This window comes from Ruditapes philippinarum, unplaced genomic scaffold, assembly GCF_026571515.1.
Source record: "Ruditapes philippinarum isolate M1 unplaced genomic scaffold, ASM2657151v2 ctg2665_1_1_1_1, whole genome shotgun sequence".
Classification (NCBI taxonomy): domain Eukaryota; kingdom Metazoa; phylum Mollusca; class Bivalvia; order Venerida; family Veneridae; genus Ruditapes; species Ruditapes philippinarum.
This window is the reverse complement of record NW_026862957.1, coordinates 193,232-211,411: the sequence shown is the minus strand read 5'-3', so window position 1 is coordinate 211,411 and position 18,180 is coordinate 193,232. Positions and strand designations below refer to the sequence as shown.

The window sequence follows — 18,180 nt, the reverse complement described above, 5'->3', positions numbered from 1 at the left end:
TGTCACGGCCTGAAATAATCATCTGAACCAAAAATAAATAAAAGGGTGCCGGTCCTTGTGGCCTTAAAAATGAATTTCGCATAGAATCTTCATGGTCAGCGTGCTGCTTGGTTTTGTATGTAATCTTTATAATATCTAGTCATGGTATGATTCAAGTGAAAATAAGATCGCTTTTTAATATAATAGGTAAATCTCTGTACTTTCTTTGCCAAATTTTCAATAGCTTAGATGTTATTTTTGCAATGTAATTAATATATAAAAAGGATTGTCTTTTTGTGTAGCTTCATTAGCTGATTAATTAATTTACTCATGTAAAAGCACTATTGATCAGCATATAGGCATAGTACATCTTTATTCGACTCCTTTATAAAATTAATATGTCTTATTTTGTAACAATACATGTAGATCTATATATTGTTGTGTTTTTTTTTATTTTGTCCAAACATGTCAATCATATGAAAGGTTCAATAAAACAGCTAGATTATTATAATCAAGATATATAATCATGTTGCTTCTATTCTCAATCTGAATCTATATATCTTACATACACATAATATTAGAACCTATTATATAGAACAAAGTCCCAAATATGGACCTCCTTGTGTGTAATTCCAGACCGAGAATGGAAAATAAAAATTAAAATCCACCCACCCGCCCCATTTTTTCCCAAAATTTGGATGAGAATCTAGTTATTTATTTTCTATTGCCTAAAATGCTACAAATGATGGTTTAAAAGAAAGTATGAATCTTTAACTATTGTTAAAACATAACATCTTATTGAACAAAGGAAGAGTTAATTGGACTAAAATGGAAGATCTATAAATAATTATGTTGATAGTATGTAGAACCATACATGACAACATACCACAAAAGATATACATGTATGGATGTTGCCAGTAACAAAGTGTTAAAAAAACATGAACCCATATGACATATAGCAGATAATAAATTGCTCTAGAATAAAATATTAGTAGTAGTACAATCAAAACAATCTGAGATATTTGTAAATTTGTCAAATGTATATGTATTTATACGAACAGGAGAATTAAAAAAAAAATACAGCTTGAATTATTATTCATATATATATATATATATATATATATATATATATACAGTTTATATATATATATATATATATATATATATATATATATATATATATATATATATATATATATATATATATATACGAGGGCTGATCAAAAATAAACCGGACTGTGACTGTCAATTGAACAATTTTCAACCTGTCACTTATTGTTATATATCACACTTAATCGGAAAACAATATGTGTAAACTGATGCTTTATCTAATCTGATAACGTAAAAAAATTGTCCGTAACAGCGAATTCAAAAACCATGGTAACGCTTACCCGGCGCAGTGTGTAAATTCGCCTTGACATCAGGCGCTTTAAGCTGCGTATATTTTACAATATGGCACATTTAGATTTCAAAATACGCCAAAAACGTCATGAACCATATCTTTGACTTTGTCAGTAAAATGACTTCATTTAAATCATATTTATATTTGCAATCACAATTCAAACGTCACATGTTAATGAAATACTCTCCTTGAAACTATGTCGTCAGAATGTCTCGAAAATCGATCAATAAGAAAAATGTGTCAAAAGTAAGACGAGAAACTGTTTAAAACGTAGAAAAAGATTATGGCTATCAAGAGAAAAGTTCCAGAAAGCCACATCATATTTTTTGATTAGCATAAAAAAGTAAGAAAGGGTAACAAAGAAATAGAAAACAAGTGAGGGAGAGACCGAAAAAAGAAATTTTCAAGGACGTTGGGGACGTCAATCGCCAGGACGTTGAAAAATGACAGTCGATTGACTGCGGACATTGTCAACGGTGTTCGACAGTAGCTAGGACACGGTCCAGTCAACACTAAGGATTTTAAAATGATAAAAGTTAATGCATAAATTACATATATTGTTTCTTTGTTTACAATTGTATTAATTATTTTCTTATTTTAGACAATACTTTTATAGAGAAATTGTGTCAACAATTAGACAGTCACTGTTCAAAATCGGCTATGCGTTTTGTTTTTATTTTAAAAATAATGACAATTTTGATAATAGTTTTATTTTGTTCTTGTGTATGATACATTATCATTCAGCAACATCATTTCACATTATTTGTAATACATAATATAGTTTATTGCATGTGCAATTTTTCCAACAATCAAGTTACAGAAGGAAAGAACGGAAATTTTCGTTATTACTGGAGCTCTTTATCATCATCCATTATTTTACAATACAATATGATACCCACTTGTACAGAAATATATATAGGTAGTGGATCCGCCGCATCAATAACATGACTGTACCACGTATTGGCCTACTCCGTGAATGAGTAAAAAACTGCTCCGTTAAGGAAAATAAATTTGTGACGTCGTTAACGTCAATTTGAAAGTTATACCGTGCGCCGCATTGCTTTACATGTACATGCCAATAGCAGCTTAACTTTTTTATTTGTTTATATTTCTTGTTGGTATTTTTTGTATCATTTAGGGGATAGATTCCGATTTATGTTCCGTGTATTTTTACGTAAATTCATTAAACAGGTTAAGAATCAATTACAAAGTCCGGTTAATTTTTGATCATCCCTCGTATATATATATATATATGTGTGTTCACATTGAATCACTTCAGAACTCTATCAACATTTTGTTTTCCAGAATTATTTCATAAGAATATCTAACTGATACATTTCTATTGTTTTTATCAGTATTTAAAATACGTACAGAAAATGTGCCCTGACTGTAGACACTGATCCACTTTAAAGTTGTTTAAAAGTTAATATAGCAGGCAAACTATCTAAATATTGTTTAAATGTTGTAAATGTATAGTTCTATGTAAATATGCTTTGTTCAGTGATTTTTTTCCAATTAAAGGGAGGCTTTCTACAGCAGGAAGTTTATATTCACTCTACAATGAGCATAGTCCAACTCATCCATTGGGTCAATTAGAGAACAGAAGAGGCAATGCAAAATATGTCACATTACCTAGAAGGAAAGAACCATCTGCTCCAGTGTGATTATTTATTCCACTTATATAATAGAAAAATGAATTATATGTATTTTTTTTACTATTCTGTTTGATGAAGAAGAAAGATAAATATTTCCTATTCATTTGATGTTGAAAATTTAATTCTACTTAATATTTTATATATTAGTCAGTTTATAAAATTACTGCCTATCTTATCACAACAAATTTCTTGTACTTTCGTTATTTGTATCTGGATTGTAAACATATTTATATTGATTTTGTCTAATATTTCTTTATCTTAATTTATTAATGTATCATCAAAGAATTGAACCAGATCCTGCTTGGTTTGGTGGTAGAGGAAGTGTTCGAGATCTTGCTAAAGAATTTCAGGAACAGATACAAATGGTGAATATCTTTACTTTAATAGATACTTTAGAAATAAATATTATACATTGTAATTGATTCTTATAGTGAAACTATGGTTTTTTAAGGGGTATATAATTATAAATAACAGAAATTTGCTATATCAAAGTTTGTTATTAGAACTAATTAGAATAAGTTTTATATTTTCTCAGTTATGTATTTTTTTAATATGCCCGAAAGAATTTCGGTCATATTATGTTATACCCCCTGGCGTCCGTCTATCCGTCCATCCGTTAGCAATTTGGTTTCCGGAGCATAACTTAAGTTCCATTTGGTCCAAAGTATTCAAACTTCATAGGATGATTGTCCATATTGGGTAGAAGACCCCTATTGATTTTGGGGTCACAAGGTCAAAGGTCAAGGTCACTATAACCTAAAAACTGAAAACAGTTTCCAGAGTATAACTTAAGTTCCATTTGGCCCAAAGTGTTCAAACTTCATAGGATGATTGTCCATATTGGGTAGAAGACCCCTTTTGATTTTGGGGTCACAAGGTCAAAGGTCAAGGTCACTATTACCTTAAAACTGAAAACAGTTTCCAGAGCATAACTTAAGTTTCGTTTGGCCCACAGTGTTCAACCTTCATAGGATGATTGTCCATATTGAGTAGAAGACCCCTATTGATTTTGGGGTCACAAGGTCAAAGGTCAAGGTCACTATTACTTTAAAACTGAAAACAGTTTCCGGAGCATAACTTAAGTTCCATTTAGCCCACAATATTCAACCTTCATAGGATGATTGTCCATATTGAGTAGAAGACCCCTATTGATTTTGGGGTCACAAGGTCAAAGGTCAAGGTCACTATTACTTTAAAACAGTAAACAGTTTCCGGAGCATAACTTAAGTTCCATTCGGCCCACAGTGTTCAAACTTCATAGGATGATTGTCCATATTGGTAGAAGACCTCTATTGATTTTTTTGGGCAAAGGTCAAGGTCACTATTACTTTAAAACTGAAAACAGTTTCCAGAACAAAACTTAAGTTCCATTTGGCCCACAGTGTTCAAACTTCATTGGATGATTGTCCATATTTGGTAGAACACCCCTATTGATTTTGGGATCAAAAGGTCAAAATTCGAGGTTACTTTTACTTTAAAACTGAAAAACAGTTTCCGGAGAATAACTGAAGTTCCATTTGGCCCACAATATTCAAACTTAATAGGAGGATTGCTATTTGAAGGAGGTAATACTTTATTTCATTCCCGTGTCGTACAAATGCTTCAACCTTACCAAAATAAAAAAACAACACTTTCGGGCATATAATGCTATGCCCAGTGGTGCTCTTGTTACCACATATTTTCCATAATGATAGCTGGTGCATGTGTTTGTTTTAACATTATCTGTTAATATGGGACAAATAGTTGATTAATTATGACGAAGAGAACATAGTATTTATGTTGTTTGTATTCAGCATAATTATTACCAGGCTGTTTTGGATGGAACAGTCAACAAAGAACGTTCATCTGAGAAAATCTGTGGTGAAAGAGGTAAAAAATATAAAAAACTGTCTGTTAATACCTGTTATGATCATTAATATACCATACTCTGATAGAATACTAATTTTGGAAATGTTAAATGTATATTGTGCAATGACATGTGTTACATTATTCTGTTGTTGTAAAAATGGAACACTTCTTTGCAACTTAATTCCAAAGATAATAAATTCACTACAGTCACAGTAAAAGAGTTTATTTGCAACACAAAGTAACACATTGGCTTGCATAGAATAAATTTCCATTACACAAATATCCAGTCAATTAAAACTGAAAAGTTTCATTCTCACAAAGATAAACAATAGCAGTCTGTAATGGTATCAGTGACCTTGCTGTATGCATTTGTAACACTGCTGCCTTGTTCAGCAGTGTTAATAGCTTACTTGCCTTTCTGTCAGTTATTAAAGTAGAAAAACAATTATGTTTTATCACCAAAGATGTATCATGTATAGCCAATTCTTTAATTGACTTTGTTATTTGTCTAGATTATGGTAATCATGCCAATGTTTGTGTTGACTCCATTAAAGCTCAAAGTTCAAACACTGACAATGGAAGCATGGAAACTGTATCTGACATTACTGCAAATGAAAACGGTATTTTCTCTTTCCTTTGATCAGTTTAATGTCTAACTTCTTTAAAATGAAATTTCGTACTTGCCATTTTGTTTCTAAAGTAATGAAATCTTCAATTGTTAAGATATACCTTAGCATTTAATTATCATAGAGCCGCGTCACGACAAAACCAACATAGTGCGTTTGCGACCAGCATGGATCCAGACCAGCCTGCGCATCCGCGCAGTCTGATCAGGATCCATGCTGTTCGCTATCAGTTTCTCTACTTGTAATAGGTAAGTAAGCGAACAGCATGGATCCTGATCAGACTGCACAGATGCGCAGGCTGGTCTGGATCCATGCCGGTCACAAACGCACTATGTTGGTTTTGTCGTGATGCAGCTCATATATTTCTCAGGTATTGCATTTGTTATGATTAACAGTAAGTTAATAATGTATCAATATTGACTTTGACTTGAATCAGACTGCTGACCAGTTAACATTTAGTTTTGTCATATATTTGAAATGCTTGCCATATTTTTATTTGCAAGCTGCATTTGGATATGTAGTAAATGTAAATGAAAAAATACTTTATATTAACAGGGAAAAAAAACATTCATCAGATAGCATTTGATGTTGATGATGACAACAGTAGTGTAAAGAGCTCTAACAGTAGCAGTACTTTTACAACTGGTGCAAGCACAGATTCTCAAGCTGTTTCAAACTGGGTAGATCATGAACTGCGAAAAATTAAACGGAAAATATCAAAAGAAATTATGTCACAACATAGTTTAGCTAAAGGTATCTACTAAATTATATCAATACTATCTATCCCCAGACAAAAAGTTGGCAGGGGGGTTTGATTGTAGTCTCTGTCACTTTCCCCATACATCTGTTATTTTTTCATGTTTAAGTTTTGTTTGCACCATAGCTCAAACTATTTGAGATATCAACTTGAAACTCCATTTTTATGCCACCCTTCGAAGAAGAGGGTGTATATTGTTTTGCTAATGTTCGTCTGTCCATAGGTAGACCACATGGTTTCGGTTGATTATCTTGAAAACGATTTATCACAAAGTCTTCATAATTCACATAGTGATTGGTCATAATTAGTAGATGACCCCTATTGATTTTGGGGTTACAAGGTCACACAGGGGCCTTAAATGTCAAAATGGTTTCCACTGATTATCTTGAAAAGTATTCATTACAAAGTTGTCATATTTCACATAGTGATTGGTCATAACAAGTAAATGAGCCCTATAGATTTTGGGGTCACAAGGTCAAAGGTCACAGGGGCCTTAAATGTCTGAATGGTTTCCACTAATTATCTTAAAAAGTATTCATCACAAAGTCTTCATATTTCACATAATGATTTGTCATAAGTAGTAGATAACCCTATTGATTTTGGGGTCACTAGGTCAAAGGTCAAGGTTACAGGGACCTTAAATGTCAGAATGGTTTCCGCTGATTATCTTGAAAAGTATTGATCACAAAGTCGTCATATTTCACATAGTGATTGGTCATAAGTAGTCTAGAAGATGACACCTATTGATTTTGGAATCACTACGACACTAGGTTAAAGGTCAAGGTCACAGGGTCCTTAAATGTGAACATTGTTTATGCTGATTATCACAAAGTTGTCATATTTCACATAGTGATTGGTCATAAGTAGTAGATGACACCTATTGATTTTGGAATCACTAGGTCAAAGGTCAAGGTCACAGGGGCCTTAAATGTGAACATGGTTTATGCTGATTATCACAAAGTCTTCATATTTCACATATTGATTGGTCATAACTAGTAGATGACCCCTATTGATTTTAGGGTCAAAGGTCAAGGTCACAGGGGCCTTAAATGTCTGAATGGTTTCCGCTGATTATCATGAAAAGTATTCAGCCCAAAGTCTACATATTTCACATATTGATTGGTCATAACTATTAGATGACCCCTATTGATTTTGGGGTCACTAGGTCAAAGGTCAAGGTCACAGTGGCCTTAAATGTCAGAATGGTTTTCGCTCATTATCTTGTTTACAATTCATCACAAAGTCTTCATATTTCTCATATTGATTGGTCATAACTAATAGATGACCGTTATTGATTTTGAAGTCACTAGGTCAAAGGTCAAGGTCACAGGGGCCTTGAATGGTAATATGATTTCTGCTTATTATCTTGTTTAATATTTATTTCAAAGTCTTCCTATTTCACGTCTTGATTGGTCATAACTAGTAGATGACCCCTATTAATTTTGGGGTGACCAGGTCAAGGTCACAGGGTATTTGAATGGTAGAGGAATTCAGCTCATTATCTTCAAAGATAATTATCACAAAGCCTTCATATTTCACATAGTGATTGGTCATAACCAACAGATGATCCGCATTGCTTTGGGGTCACTAGATCAAAGGTCTAGGTCACAGGGGCCGTAAGTGTCAGAATGGTTTCCGCTTATTATCTTGAAAACTATTTATCACAAAGTCTTCATATTTCACATACTGATTGGTCATAACTAGTAAGTGACCTCTATTGATTTTGTGACCTCTAGGTCAAAGGTCAAGGTCACATGGTTCTTAAATGTTAGCATGATTTCGGCTCAGTATCTTGAAAGCTGTTTATCACAAAGTCTTCATATTTGAATTTCTAATATTGATTGGTCATAACTATTAGATGACCCCTATTGATTTTGGGTCACTAGTTCAAAGGTCTAGATCACAGGGGCCTCAAATGTCTCATTATTATTGAAAACTATTTATCACAAAGTCTTTATTTCCATGTACCCATTTATGGCAAGTTTGAGACTCAAAAAAGTTACCAATAATGTTAGTCAAGGGCTAGAAAGGGGGGCATATGTGTCGTTCGACATTTCTTGTTTTATCATTTTATTGGTGGATAGATTTCATAGAGGAGGATTGCTGGGCAGGACAACAATACATAATCAATCTAACTTTATAATTTTTCTGATTAGTGCCTTTTTGTATCTTTTATGCTTTTTCCAGGTTATATCTCAAAAAATATTTAAGAAATATCAGCTTGAAACATCATTGGTGAATAGTTCTCATATCCTGGGGTTGAGCTTTTGCATATCTCTAACTGTCAGTGTGTGCACATTTACTGTCACTAATTTACATTTAAAAGCTCCTTATGTATTTTTAAATTATTTGTATTATATATTTTTTTTCAATTTTCAGTGAGATTTTGTTATTTCTTAGTAACTTTCTCTACAGCAAATAAAAATTTATCTTCCTGTAGCAAATTGTATAATAGTATTTATATATTTTCTGATGTTTTGATAATCTGAAATATTAAATTATTAAACCTAACCTAGAATTTTTTAATTCTCCTACTTTAGTTAAAAAAAACCAACTAACATTTATTAGCTGTACTTATTTATATTTAGTTGTAAGTACATATTTTCATCCACATATTTTACAATAATGAGTCAATATCAAAATTCCAGTTCAATCACCAGACCTGTTTGAAAATTCAGAAAGTCCTATGTACTCGCAGTCTAGAAAGGATGCACAAAAGGAATTTGGTGATGGTTACAGATACAATAGCAGTAGTGATTATACAGAAGTAACTCCAATTTCGTCGGTAACAAGTATTTCATTCACTGATCATGAAGCTGGTGACCATGTAAGACTGTCACACATTTTATCCATCCTTGTTAACATATTAAGTTGAAAAAGGTTTTTGCTGTATTTATTAGTACAATAACTTTACTGTATTAATTTGATAAGTTCAAGTACTAACAGCTGTGTGTTCTGAGATCTTAAGGCTGTTACTGTTTGACTTCTGTTGATATTGAAATTTCTGTACATAATCTTACTGTCGGACTAATGTAATGAAAGCTGTAATTTTCATCATTTGTGATCCCAACCATCGTCCGTCTGTCCATCCGTAAACTTTTACATTAAACGACATCTCCTCATAAACTGTTGAGCCAATTTCATCCAAACTTCACAGGAATGTTCCAAGGGTGGTCACCTGAAGAATGAATCCCAGGCAGACCTCTGATAGCCATGGCAACCGAAAGTGAAAATTTAAATATCTTCTTTTAAAAACCCCAAAGAGCTAGATCTTAGATATTTAGCATAGAACATCTTCTACCAATTTGTTCAAATAAAAGCCTTTGGGTCAAAATTGCCCCTTCCCAAGGGGTCATTGATTTTCCTTATATGTATATAAAAATTAAAAAAAAAAAAAAAAAAATCTGCTAAAAAAGTCAAATAGCTAGAGCTTATATATTTAGCACGAAACATCTTCTAGTGGGTGTCTACCAAGTTTGTTCAAATTAAAGCCCTGGGGTCAAAATTGGCCCCGCCCCAGGGGGTCAATGATTTTTCTTACATGTATATGTATATAGTAAAAACAAAAAATATCTTCTAAAAAAAACAAAGAGCTAGAGCTTATATATTCAGCATGAAACATCAAGTGGGTGTCTACCATGTTTGTTCAAATGAAAGCCCTGAGGTCAAAATTGGCCCCGCCTAGGGGATCATTAATTTTCCTTATACACTGTATGTATATAGTAAAAAAAACTTTTTCTAATATGCTATAGAGGCTTTAGTTAAGATATTTGGGCTGAAACATTGTCTGGTGGACCTCTACAAAATAATTTAAATTATAGCCCTTGGGTCAAAATTTGTCCCACCCAGGGCAACATAGATTTTCCTTATATGTATGTAGTAAAAGCTTTAAACAATTTCTTTTTCTGTCAAACAACAAAAGCTAAAGCTTGGTTTTTTTACTTGAACAATATCTGGTAGACCTCAACTAAGTTTGTTAAAATGATAGTCCCCAGGGGGTCATGGCTTTTCCTTTTATAGTAAATAGTTTTAAAAAATCTCCTTATAAACTGCAAGGGCTATATCTTACGATTTTAACATATTTACATAGAGTTTTACCTTAAATTTTTTGGTATAAACTAGTCGGGTAAACCCTTAAATTACCCTTCATAAAAATTGCCCCATCCGGGGGGAAAAAATTTTTCCTTAAATTGTTTTCCATAAAACCGTGATTTTTGCATATAACATTGACCCCCAAGTGCCCATTGATTTCCCCATGCAGCAAACTTTTTAAAAAAAACCTTAATTTTTCTATAACAACCATTCACCCATAATAAGCAAAAATGACTTCCATAAAAACCAGTGATTTCAATTAACAAGTGACTTTCCGCATAAGCAACCAAATGACTTACTAGGCAACCATAGATGCTCTTTAGCAACCAGTGACTTTTCTCATAACAACCCAGTACCCTTTCGATGACAAACCATTTTACTTTCAATGGAACCATTGACTTTCCAATTGGCAAACATAACCTCTTTAGTAACCAGTGACTTCCCATAGAAACCAAATTACTTCCAATGGCACAATTGATTTTCCATAGGCCGTTTGAAACTTCTTAGAAACCATTGACTTTCCATAGAAACAGTGACTTTCCATACAACCAACAGTGACCCCTTTTCAACAGCAACCAATTGTTTTACATAGCAACAAGTGATTTTCTATAGCAACAATATACTTCCATAGCAACCATTGACTTTTAGATAGCACCAAGTCTTCTTAAATTAAATGACTGCCTTTAGCAACCAGTGACTTTACAACAACCATTGACTTTTCCATAGGAACCAGTGTTTTTCCATGGCAACCATTAACTTTCTATAGCAACCAATAACTAATATTGCAACAATTGACTTTCCTTAGCAACCATTGACTTCCATAGCAACCACTTACTTTACATAGCAGTCATAGACTTCCACGCAAGCATTGAATTTCCAAAGCAACCAGTTACTTACAAAGCAAACATTGACTTTTTTACATAGCAATGGGTGGCTTCCTAGCAAACATTTACCTTTCTACCATTGAATTTCATAGCATTCAGTGATTTCCAAGAAAACCATTGATTTTGTACAGCAACCAGTGACTTCTTTAGTAACTATTTTTTTCCCTTAGCAAAAAAAACCAAATTTTTTTTACACTGCACTATTTCAAAAAAATATAAAATTTTTAAAACCAGTTTAAAATTTTTATATCGCTTTCGCTGATATTTTACAATATTTTTTTCCTTTGTCATTAAGAGAATATTTTCAGTGACAAAATTAGAGCCATAGGCCTTTTAATATTTTGATAAAATAAATCAACTATTTCACTTCATACACAATAAACGTATTAAGAAAAATTCTTTGCTTTGATCTTTTTAAACTTCGGGTAAAATGTGTCAAGAGGAGGAATTTTATTATGATGATAACTGACTTCCCCTACTCATCAGTCGTATGCAAAAAAAAAAAACACCATGGATGCATACCAAAAAAATTTAACAGTTCCCCCACAATCCCCAAATTTGCCAAAAATTAGAATATCATTAAAGAAAAAGAAATAACTCAAAAAAGATTGGTAAAAATCAACTTGCCAGGGAAACCATTTAAAGAACAAAATCCCCCGAGTAAAAAGGTTAAAAAAGTATGTATATTTTTGTTAAGTGTGATAAATCACTTCGAATTTTTAGAAAATTGGGTTTTTAAAAAAAATGTGTCTTTTTTAATAAAGACATTTTTTATACTGCTAATTTCAGGGAGCCCTTTTTTTAATTCAGTAGCACAAAAAGCTAATTGGGGACCTGTTCACAGGATCTGGGCACTTAAATGAAAGGGCCTGAATGTTTCCATATAAGCTCACTAAAATTGTTTCTAATCTATTGAATATCTAAGTCAAAGGGTAAAAAAATTTAGATTGACCTAGAGTCAAATTTGGTCCTATCTGGGTTTGGGGTCATTGTTTTCCTTACATGTATAAAGTAAAAGCTATATTCTTGTTTGATACTGCAAAGGCTAGACTTTTCTTTGGTTTTTCATCAGTATATAGTAAAAATTCTAGGTTTGAATTGAATCCATTTTTTCACAACCGAAAATTTTTAACAAATGCACATTTCAAAATGCCAGTGAATTAATTTTTATATCAGTTAACTATAATTTGACACAGTGACCTACATTTTATGTGGGTAGGGATGTGTTCTCCCCTTCTCTCATACAGTCTATCCTTCCTGTTGGTCAGTAACTTTGTCATTTATAGATTGATTTTAAAAGTTTAATTTTATATCAATGGATATCACATTGAAAGGATGTGTTATGGCCAAGACACAGGTCTGTTGACTTGTTCAAATGTCCAGGTCATGATTGACTTTAAGGACATTTTTCTTGAAAGTACAATGATGTCCTTGTCTGGTCAACAAGTCTGTTATTCCTTGGTGGAAATCAAAATACATTATGCATAAATGTGTAGGTCATGATAACAATGTGTCATGCGCAAGAATCAGCTCTTCCGTCAGAGGTCAAGGGCACACTTGTACTCCGAGGTTATCACTTATGATACTAAGTTTTTATTTAATGCATTGATGGTTGTGTTCAGTTAATAATTCTATCATGCTTGGGTGGATTTTAAAATTACTTAACGTAAATGGCTGTTAAACATAATTAAGATATTCACAAGCAAGACTAAGATATCCAGCTCAAAGGTCAAGGTCTCACTTGTATGTTCAAAGTTATAATGTGAATTTTTGAAAAAAAAGTGCATTGATGAAACTCTGTCCTTCCTGGATGGATTTTAAAAAGGAAATTGGTATAAAAAGGAATTTGAATAATAATATGTAGCAGTGAAATGGTCTCTGCTGTAGATCGATTATCATGTAAACCAAATTGTGCATTATGATATATACATGTATATGTTCCTCTTCACACTATGTTTTACTTAACCATTTTGTTCCATTTCACTGAGTGATTCATTAATTCATGTCATTACAGTAATGCACACATCTAATACAAGCGTATTTCCACCTTTACACTCACATCGCCATTATAAATCCTTTAATTATTTTTTGGTATCTGTTTGTTTTTTAAAAGATACAATACAAACTGTAGATACAATTAGTGTTGTCCCGATTGTCTCTGAAAATCGATAACTTATCGGACAACCCAAAAATCGGTGACAGTCGATAGTCCTTTTTAAAAATTGATTATTTTAATGTTCTACCACTGCTGAATTGTCTAGGGCGTAACTTTTTTACACACGGTCAAATAGAAGTTTCCCAATTTCAGACGATCCTAAAGTCTTTTTTGTTTGCCTCATTAAAAAAAATAAAAAAAAATACAGAAAAAACATGTCTAGTGAATAAGAGGGCAATTTGAATGACTTTGTTGCCTGAACATCAAAGCGAATTCATCTTCGCCCCGCTTTTTTACTTACAGCATGTTTAAATCTTGGTCACTACTGGTTGGGGACCACCAAAACCGGACAACAACCAAACCCGGACGGCCCCAAAAATGCTTAATTTAGAATTTTCTTTGTTTAGTGGTGGTCAGTCATTTTTATATCAACAATAAATGCATGTTTCTTCTAAAATTAAGTAAATAAATTTATTTCAACCTCCGTAAATGGTAATTTTTTAATGTCTTTTTCAAGAATGTTGACGTTGAAATTTGGGGGCCAAGAAAGCAATGCCTGACCTCATATACCAGCTATAATCATTTGCAGAGTAAACAATAGAATATCCAAAACTTCAGCATTTGTTGCTGAAATAATGTATATCATGTTAAAAGTCACAAATCAAAGCACCCAAGCTTTTATCTGAATTAAATCACGTCATGTACATATCTGTCCGGACACATGGTACTGTAGACTGTTGACAATTTAGGTAATTTTGATACCCTCCTTGTCGAGCCTCAGATATAAGAGTAAATACATTCAGAAATAAACAAACTAGTTTGTTAGTTAGGAGAAGAACCTAGCTGAACTTTGTCAATTTTTTTTATTTCTAGGTTAAAAATTATGAAATCTGTAAGGAAAAATGTTCAAAAAGTGTCCAGTTGATGGTCCCTGACCAGTACTGTATAAAAAAAAATACATACAAGGAGTGTAGGACAAAAGCCCCCCCGGACGAAAGCCCCCCCCCCCCCCCCATCTAAAAATGACAAGGTGGACAAAAGCCCCCCCCCCATTAAATTTTCACATAGGACAAAAGCCCCCCCCCCCATCAAAAATACAGGTAGGACAAAAGCTCCCCCCCCCTCATCTTTTTTCACTGCACAGGTGCTCAAATTCATCAAATTTCACACAAACTTTTAAATAAAAATGAAAAGAATTTGTTTTAATGTTTATTTATAATGTATATATTGAAGTGATAACAAAGTTTATGATAAAAAATTAAATAATGTATGCATGCGATACCAAATTCATAGCTTTTCATATACACAACAAGTGTCAGAAGAGTAGTATTGTTTAATCACTTTTGCAAAGTGATCAAATTAATATCCTTAGCACTATGTCACCTACATGTGATGTCCAATACATATCTTTTAAACACATAAAAACACAACTTTAATACACTATATGTAAATATGATTGACTATTGGGGGGGGGGGGGGCTTTTGTCCTACCTTTACTTTTTTATGGGGGGGCTTTTGTCCTATGTGTAAATTTCATGGGGGGCTTTTGTCCACCTTGTCATTTTTAGATGGGGGGGCTTTCGTCCGAAGGGGGGGGGGCTTTTGTCCGTATCCCACATACAAGGATTGGTACCATAAAAAAGGGCCATAAAAAATGCGAAACTCGATTATACTATCGGCAGACAATCGATTGCGGTGGTCCGATTATCAATAGTGAATTTTTAGTCTGATACCCAACACTAGATACAATACAAACTGTAGCTATAACAAAGATAAATTTAACATAAAAATGATATCTCTATAGTTAGGTTGTTCTCATGTAGAACAGTTTCAAATATAACTTTCCATAACATAGCTTTCTTTTGTAACAAATGAGATAAAAAAAGTTTGCTCTTTCTTGAAAAAGAAAAAAAAAAAATTCCTGAAATTGACCAGCTACTAGTATCTCTTTCAGAAAAAATGTTGGCATGTTTGTCAAAACTTCACAACTGCCTCTAGTACTAGTACCACTTTTCTGAGACAGTAATTCAGTATCAGTTTTTGCATAATGACTGCGGTACCAGTGCCAGTAATGTATGTCTGCCACAGAAATATTTTATAGAAAAAGTACATTGACGATTTTTGTATAAGGAAATGTATGCACCTTCCGTGTGGAATTGTTTTAAATGATTTAATACATTCTAATTTCAGTTATATTGTCTAAGCCAGATGAAAACAAGAAACGACTGAGCAAAATACCAACTTCCCGATCAAAGCTTGCACCTAAAGTAAGATTTTCATTTTGTCATCACACACATGAACAATATACAGTGTAAGAGAAATGAATATTTTTTAACCTAAAGTTATTAAAAAAATCTTTATTGATCCATCAAATATCAAATCAACCAAAGTTCATGTTTTATTGAGAAACAATACATTTACACTCAGTTCTGAGCTTCTTTAAATATTGATGTGTGGCCTTGCAGACATTTGTACTCTTTTCATTGTTTACAGATCAGCGAGGGAGCTTTCTCTAACATTATGACAGTGCGGTCAAGTTTGGAGGAGGCAGGGAGGCACCAAGTCACTCATCAAGTTAAAAATTTAAAGACAGGCGGGTCCAACACTATGCTCAATAAACTTGTGAATGGACAAAAAATAAACTTAACTTTCAAAGCAGTATCATAAAAATATGCATTCATTGTGTCGCCTCTACGGAGTAGTGGCGACATATAGGGATCACTTCTCCGTCGTCTGTCTGTCCGTCCGTCTGTCCGTCACAAAACTTGTCGGGACTACTCCTCATAAACAAATGGTCTAATTTCATCCAAACTTTACAGGAATGATCAGTACCAAGTCTAGTTGTGCATATAGTCAGCATTTTCCGGTTCAATGATTTTTGTCAGAGTTATGGCCCTTTAATAATTTTTATTTTTAAAGTTTGTCCGGACTACTTCTCTTATACCACTAATGCGATTTCAATGAAACTTCACAGGATTGATCTGTAGCTCAAGTCCTTGCGCGTATTGCACGGTTTTTCCGGTTGAATGATTTTTGGCCGATTTATGGCCCTTTGATAAAAAGGTGTTTTTTTCTGTGTGTTGCCAGATACACAAAAGCTTGTCCGAACTACTCCTCATAAACTAGTCTACTGGTGTAATTTTATCCAAACTTTACAGGAATGATCAGTACCAAGTCTAGTTGTGCACTGTCCGTCTGTCTATCTGTCTGTCACAAAACTTGTCCCAACATGAAATTGGCCATCATGAAATTGGCGACACATATGATGTGATCACTGATCGCTCTTGTTTGATACTAGGGCTTTGTTAAACATAGATTAAATAGGCACCTAATAGAAACTAGTCAAACTTACTGCCCAGCTATGTGTAAAGAAAAACTTAAATAGAAATTCGATTAAAGCTGCAGGCCTTTTTATATGCTGTGAAGGATACACATCTAGTGCAACCTAGCCTAGGGCAACTTATAGTATTTTATATGTCGTTAAAATATAAGCAGTCATAAATGATGTAAATTTTAGGAGATGAAAATGCTAAATTCTGACCTATTCGGCATAGTGTAATAAGTGCTAAAAGTTTCATTGTAAATATTTACAAACTTTTTAATTTCTTTCAGATGTTATTAATTGTAATTCTGAGAGTAAACTGTATTGTCTTTATTATGAAAGTGACATGGAATGTTTTATTTGTCCGATTAAAAAATATTGCTGATTGTGATGAACTTTTTACTAACGTTATACATGTAGTGATATTTTTGTTTGTTTATCTTTCATTATTTAATTCTTATATTAATTATGATCTCTTATATATCTACACAATGTTGAATTTTAATAAAACAGTTAACAATTAGTCTGCATTGTCATTTCTTGATGTGTGGTAGCAAATTTGTGTAGATTGGTAAATTCTACATACCGGTATGTTTGAATTATAGAAGTAATTCTGCCTGCAACATTTTACAGTTTTACCGTGTTGGGCTTTCTTTATGGATTCTGTTTTTCTCTATTTCAATAAAATCGTAAAATATACTGCTTTCAAACAGAATTAATTTAATTATTGAAACTGGCTAAAGAACCTTCGTGCCTCACTTGATTTAAATGGATTTTGCAATACAACATTTTTGAAATGTAATTGATCTTTTGCATTTAATCACGCTGATTAAGTACATGTACTGTGGTTGCGTTTGGAGATTTGAAACATGTATCATAGCTGGATTTTGTAGAACGCGCATTTTGTTGAATTGCTTTATGAAATTTTAATACAATTTATTCGATATGTCTGTCATCATAATTAGCCAAGCCAATCATTCCATATTTCTCATATTTTTTATTTCAACTCGAACAGGCATTTTGTCCTTTTTTCGTATTAAATTTCAATCAATTATTCAAATATTTCCTTTTTTAGCTTCAATACGTTGTCTATGATTTCAAAAAGTAAATGAATATCATATTGTAAATGAAACATTGTAATTAGTTATTTATATATACACCCTGCATCACAAGGCCATTCTACCTTTTTTCTAAAGAGTATATTTGCACACCCCAGGTTTTTTAGTTTATATTCAAACAGTGTCCTAATTAGTAACGGCATTTTCTCAAAAAACCAGAAATTAAATATACAATATGTTATATGACATATTCTTGAAATAATGGTTTTATCATTATTATTATTTTTATGTACTTAGTATGCCATAACAAGTGTAAGTGAACATAAGAATAGCTCATTTTGTCATACTTCACAATACTTCACAATACATTATATGAATGGAGAATATTTATATATTTCTAAA

The 18,180-nt window shown here is 32.7% G+C and overlaps 1 protein-coding gene and 1 long non-coding RNA gene across 2 annotated transcripts in view; both read left to right on the top strand.

Moving 5' to 3' along the window:
- The window catches only part of LOC132720769 (uncharacterized), a 35,918-nt gene extending 26,776 nt beyond the window's left edge, over positions 1 to 9,142 (top strand). The window contains exons 17-22 of the mRNA XM_060704980.1: positions 2,903 to 3,041; positions 3,320 to 3,401; positions 4,830 to 4,905; positions 5,397 to 5,504; positions 6,066 to 6,263; positions 8,916 to 9,142. Of these exons, the coding sequence (XP_060560963.1) occupies positions 2,903 to 3,041; positions 3,320 to 3,401; positions 4,830 to 4,905; positions 5,397 to 5,504; positions 6,066 to 6,263; positions 8,916 to 9,142 (830 nt within the window). The remainder of the gene's footprint in view (positions 1 to 2,902; positions 3,042 to 3,319; positions 3,402 to 4,829; positions 4,906 to 5,396; positions 5,505 to 6,065; positions 6,264 to 8,915) is intronic.
- Positions 9,143 to 15,037: 5,895 nt separating this feature from the next.
- Positions 15,038 to 17,243, top strand: LOC132720766 (uncharacterized). The gene is made up of 2 exons (XR_009624386.1): positions 15,038 to 15,665; positions 15,892 to 17,243. It is a non-coding gene; the product is annotated as an uncharacterized LOC132720766 (long non-coding RNA).
- Positions 17,244 to 18,180: the final 937 nt, after the last annotated feature.